Genomic DNA, 5421 nt, shown 5'->3' with positions numbered 1-5421 from the left:
CACTGGGTGAAATGTAACTGACCAGCTTAGCATTCAGCCGCACTCCCCAGAACATGTTTTAGTACCGTTTTCCACCGGCATTGCATGATGTATTTTATTATTATAGTTAATAAGTGACAATGCTGAATCCCTGGAGGGTGTGTAGCATGTTTCCATCTATCCGCTGGGTAGTTTGTGCTTCTCAAATGAGGGTTGGCAGCCTGTTAGCTAACAGCCTCATCATACACAAGGCCTGGCTTTGAGTTCAAGACGTTATCAGGCTTGACACGATCACACTCCCAGGATCCCTATGTGTGATGACAGCTAGCCCAAGGGCCACCAGCATGGTGTGAACGAATGTGCATGAGGTCACATGGTGAGGCTTGTGTACTAATATATGAATGTAACAGGCTGATGCTATGAAATGTGTCGAGGTATTTTACACAATAGTGAAATAATTATTTCAACCTGACCTAATGTGAGTGGCATGGGCGCATACAAATGTAGGTGTTTAGATAAAACCTGATGGTTCCGCCCTCAGCACAGAATACTGGATATGTCCGGACATGTTAGAAAACCCTACATTACTCTGCTCCTTTAGAGTCAACCAGCTCCACCACAAAAATCAATGACAAAAAAGGTGTAATTATTTTCAAGCTTTTTAATACAAACTTAATAAACTATCAGTTCCTCTTAACATGTAAGACACTGACTCCAAATACTTTGTTATACCGTTTGTTTTATCAAGTATTGCACAATGTAGGTACAAAATTAATATACGATTACATTTTGTCCATAATATAGCAAAAATCTTTAAACTCTTAACAGAAAATACAACTCTTATGTTTTTCAAAAAAGCAAATATTCTTAAATCCCACCACTACGGAATATTCTGTACACAATCTTTAGAATAGTCAATGTTTTTCTTAAAGATGGATTCATTTTATAATTTCAATAAAAAAAGAAAACATAAAGTTGCTGCAGCCATCACAGATCACTGGAGTAGTAAAAAGATATAAATGCAATACCATGTCGTAGAAACAATAGATACTCTGATATTTTACAAACTCTGTACTAAATTAAATTATACAAATAGAAAAAAGACCAGGAAATCCCACTTATTTATGCCAATTCCTTGAAAAAAATTGGCGCTGTCCAGTTATGTTTAAATACTGAAAGAGGCCATGACTTGTGGTGGTGTTTTTTTTGTCTTTTTTTATATCATAAAACATTTCGTCACATAAAAAAAAATATTTTGTGCTTGGTTGGCAAATGAAATAACAATGATGCATGTTGAAGTTTTAGGTAACCAAGCTCGGACATCTTGTACTAAAGGTATAACTCAAGGGGGCAAAGTAATTCACCCTCGGGCTCATGCTCTTAGACTCGTAAACAGATCTTACAGCTGACAAGTCACTTTTTCCTTTTATCCATGACATTCTCTTTAGGTTTTACAATTTTTTTTCGTTTTTCATAATGTGCATTTATGTTTGTCCCCCCCCCCCCCCGATCACATTATCTCTGGTCGTTTCTGTGAGAAGTAGTAGCTTAAGAAGTACCTTAACGTGTACTAGTTGGCCATAACTGGCTGGAATTGCTGGTTAGAATACTGCATGTTGTTCAAGCTAAAATTCAAGCCATCCATAAGGGACTTGTCGTTAAGGCCACCGTAGGCCGCAAACATGTCGAAGGCATTGCTGTACTGCAGCGGGCTGAGGCTGAGCGAGCTGTCCCCGGGGAACAGAGCGCTCTGGCTGCCCTGGCCCTGAAGGCTGGGGAACACAAACTCCTTGGCGTTGGGGGACAGGGCCGAGGGCTTCTGGTGCTGCTGCTGCTGCTGCTGCTGCTGCACTCCGAGGCCCAACCCGTACAGAGAGTGCATGGAGGTGGAGATGGCTTTCTGTTTCAGGAGACTGTTCACATTCAGGCCCAGGTTGGTGGGAGAGGTACGTGCCACCTTGTTCCCAGCATTGCTGCCGCCACCGCCGCCGCCGTTGCCGCCGTTGTTGTTGTTGTTGCGTCCGCTGCTCTTCATCTTAGTGGAGCCAAATTTGGTGGCGGCGAAGGTGGCTGTTGTGAAGGTTAAAGGCTGCGTGGAGCGGGGCATGAAGGTGGGGCTGACTGCCGCCGAGTGGCCGAAAGGAGGAGAAGGCGAGGTGGAGCCAGGAGAGACGCTGTTCACAGGCTCATTGATGGGCATGAATACCTGCGCGTCAGGATTGAAACTGTTCTTGATCTCTTTGTCCAGATCAATCCCCCCATTTGTAGCTCCACTCTCGTTGGTGTCATCAACGTACAGTACTTTGACGGGCCCCTTCTCTCCAATCTGATAGGACACCTCGAAGGGGTCAATCCAGACGCTGAGGTCCTGAGGCAGGTTGTTGCGGACATCCTCGATGTCCAGCCCGCTCTCTTTGGCTGCCTTCTCCACCACAGGGTCCACCTTCTCCCCCACGTGGATACATCTGAATCCTGAGCCCTTGTATGGCTTGTCGGGGTACCAGTGTCCCTCATATTTCTGCTTCAGCTGCCTATCCAGCTCCTCGCCGAAAATGTTAACCCGCCGCCTCGGCAGCTTGTTGTACAGGTAGGAGATGATGAAGTTGAGAGCTACTTGGATTTCAAGCTGCATAGCTAACTGCCGAAGTTTACCAGGTGCGTGAAGATTAGGTGTTTCTGACCTTGAATGTCTCCACTGGGGCTGCTTTGTTTATCCGTGGTTGGCAACACAGATGCTCTCCAGGCAGGATGGCGAAAGCAACCAGTAGATGTGGATAAAACAGGTTGAAAAGGAAAAGTGCTGGTTTTGAAGTGAAATGATGTCCTCCCACAGGGTGTGATTAATATTCTCCTGCAACAATAAAGAGAAAAAACAATCCTTAATTATTTTGTTCAAAAATGTTTACATAAAATCACAAGTCAATTTAAAATATATCTTTAACACCATCATTTTTAAAAGCCAGATCAGATCATGAAAGCCTGGCTGATCCAGACCACTATTGAAGACTTTATAAAAGGACAAGGTAAGATAGTGTCTTATCTATTAACCGTCTGTCTAGGGTACCAGTGCATGAAGCTGTTTTGACTGCTGTGAGCTCATATATCATAAGTTGAATATCGAAACTGTCAACCAAAGCAGGATTTCACAACACTCAGATAGGAGGAAATGTGCAGCTGTTGCACAAATATCAAACAGAGCCCACTGATCTGGCTTCAACCTATATCACTTGCTAATGTGGCAAACTCGGTAGTAGGTATTGAGAACGTTAACCTCGCACTAATACTCGAGAATCCTGTTGCATAATAGGATACTGGATAGCCTGTATTCCGCAGGAGACAGGGAAACTAATGCAGGGTTGTTGCATTTAATCAAAAAGGTCAACTTCACCCAGGAAATGCATGGTAAATAATGATAACTTGAGGATGAGTTGGCTATTAAATGTGTTTTTAATAAGGGTAACATTGTGTCACTGGGGCTGGGTTGTTCCTATTGGAGCGTTTGCTAAAATAAAAACAGTTTCGAAATAAAACTTAACGGACTGTGGCTACACCCGTATGTGTAGCAATTTTACACACGAAATACTTGAGTTACAACATGACGTTTGATAACGTGCATAAAGTAAAAAACAACAAATGCAATGACATATGCTGTGCTCTATTACTCGTTGCCAAAGGAAAACAGCTCAGTTGAGAGTTTAGGTATGCGTCGAGGATATTTTAATATCTACGTCTAAAAGTTGGTTAATTTATCAAATAGAGGAAATCAATACTGCACAGATATATCGTTAAAACTGCAACATGTATCGCATCCTTGAACTGCACTCAAACACAGCCTAAAGGAGATTCCTCACTGTTGCGGAATGGCTACAGGTCCTGATCCGTCTCATCAGTTTAGTTAGGTTAAGATGAACACTGTTGCAATTTCACAAAATATGCAAAACTATAATGATCGCTCACTGCTGCCTTAAGCCTACTAACCCTCAGGAACATGCAAATACAATGAACCACAATATGGTAGGCTGGAGTGTGAATTAACGACCACTTTAAGCGAGTCTCTGAGAGGTAATATTGTTGTATTTGTATATCTATAGGTATTGTAAAAAGGACATGTATGCAATTATCATACACACACACACACACACACGCACGCGCGCACACACACCCCTCCCTAACTTCGTGTACTGACGCAGCAAATCAGCTTAGTAAGTATGGGTACAGCTTGAATACGACAGCAAGCTAAATAAAGACACTCATATCAAATAATGCATCACATGTAACAGAAGGAAGTCAGCTGGAAATACTTACTTTGTTGTAAAAAATAAAGATTCTCAGTAGTTCTGAAGTACTGTTAGTTAGTGCAAATAGAAAAAAAAAGTATAAATACTTTCTTCACATAGAATACATTATCAACGTTACAAAAAAATAGTCCAGTACATGTACATTTCGAAGGATTGGCGTTTGCTTCGGTTTCTATTTTTAAGGTTATTTTGAGGTTTTGTTTTTTTTCTTCTTTCAGCAGGCTTGCAGAGTAGCTCCCGCCTCTCCGGGAGTTTTGCTACTTCGTCCCACTCCTGGTACAGCGTTGCCTGTATTTATAGCTTTTCTCCGCCATGGGCACGAGATAGGCGGTGATGCGGTTTCAGAGGTCAAAACAATACGAGCGGATGTGATTGGCCCACAGCGCAAGTCCCGCCCCCTAAATGGTGCCGTAGCTGCGCGCTGATTGGCTGACGTGAAATGTCAATCCCTGACATATGATTCTGTGAAATGGGAGAGACGCCTGTGATGAGCGCTTGCGTCAGAGATAACCTAGGTCTGTGCTGACAATAAAAGGCTAAAATAATTATTATGAAGACAAAAACGGTTTTCTTTAAAGAAATACCTTGCCGGCTTCGACTTGTCTTGAAACAAAAGTATATGTCAATATGGAAAGTCGTATTGTAGATAATTTACCGACTAAACCATCTCTTTTTTTTTAGAGGACCAGAATAGCCTGTAAGTGGCTTTTACTATCATAATAAGGGACACTATAAACTGATCAACGTTAGCACTGTATTCATGATTCGCTACTCTTTACATGCATACGCTATAGCTAACACAGATTATAGCCTACAACTAAACAGGAGCTGTTTACGCGACTATGATCTAACAAAAGCTTCATCATATGCTGTACTTCCTTTTTACCACAGATTATACACATATAGCATTGACAGGTCACGGAAAACTGCAGGAGATATGATGAATGCATACTGCCTGAGAGGAGATTCCCCATAGCGGAACAATACAGCTGGCAGCAGTGTGGGTGGTGCTGAATGCTATCTAGAAAACACACTCGCTGATTGGTCTAAAACGGGGCAGGAGCCCTACGGTGAATGGTGTGCCCGTATCCAAGGTGCTGATGTAGGCTGTGCACGTCATCGCTTGCCTGAACGCACGTTGTTG

General features: G+C 42.5%; 1 protein-coding gene across 1 annotated transcript; it reads right to left on the bottom strand.

The window, feature by feature from the left end:
- Window positions 1-625: 625 nt before the first annotated feature.
- Window positions 626-4566, bottom strand: LOC134878184 (protein Tob1-like). Its single transcript, XM_063904059.1, has 2 exons — window positions 4285-4566; window positions 626-2830 (listed from the first exon to the last, which is right to left on the bottom strand). The coding sequence occupies exon 2, from the start codon at window positions 2609-2611 to the stop codon at window positions 1550-1552; it is 1062 nt and encodes a 353-aa protein (XP_063760129.1). The 5' UTR covers window positions 2612-2830; window positions 4285-4566; the 3' UTR covers window positions 626-1549.
- Between the last annotated feature and the right edge of the window lie 855 nt (window positions 4567-5421).

The sequence above is a fragment of the Eleginops maclovinus genome, chromosome 16 (assembly GCF_036324505.1).
Source record: "Eleginops maclovinus isolate JMC-PN-2008 ecotype Puerto Natales chromosome 16, JC_Emac_rtc_rv5, whole genome shotgun sequence".
Lineage (NCBI taxonomy): Eukaryota > Metazoa > Chordata > Actinopteri > Perciformes > Eleginopidae > Eleginops > Eleginops maclovinus.
The sequence above is the reverse complement of the archived record's forward strand: the minus strand, read 5'-3'. Positions and strand labels throughout refer to the sequence as shown.

Coding starts and splice junctions, on each gene's coding strand:
- LOC134878184 (XM_063904059.1), bottom strand. CDS start 2,611: ATGCAGCTTGAAATCCAAGTAGCTCTCAACTTCATCATCTCCTACCTG.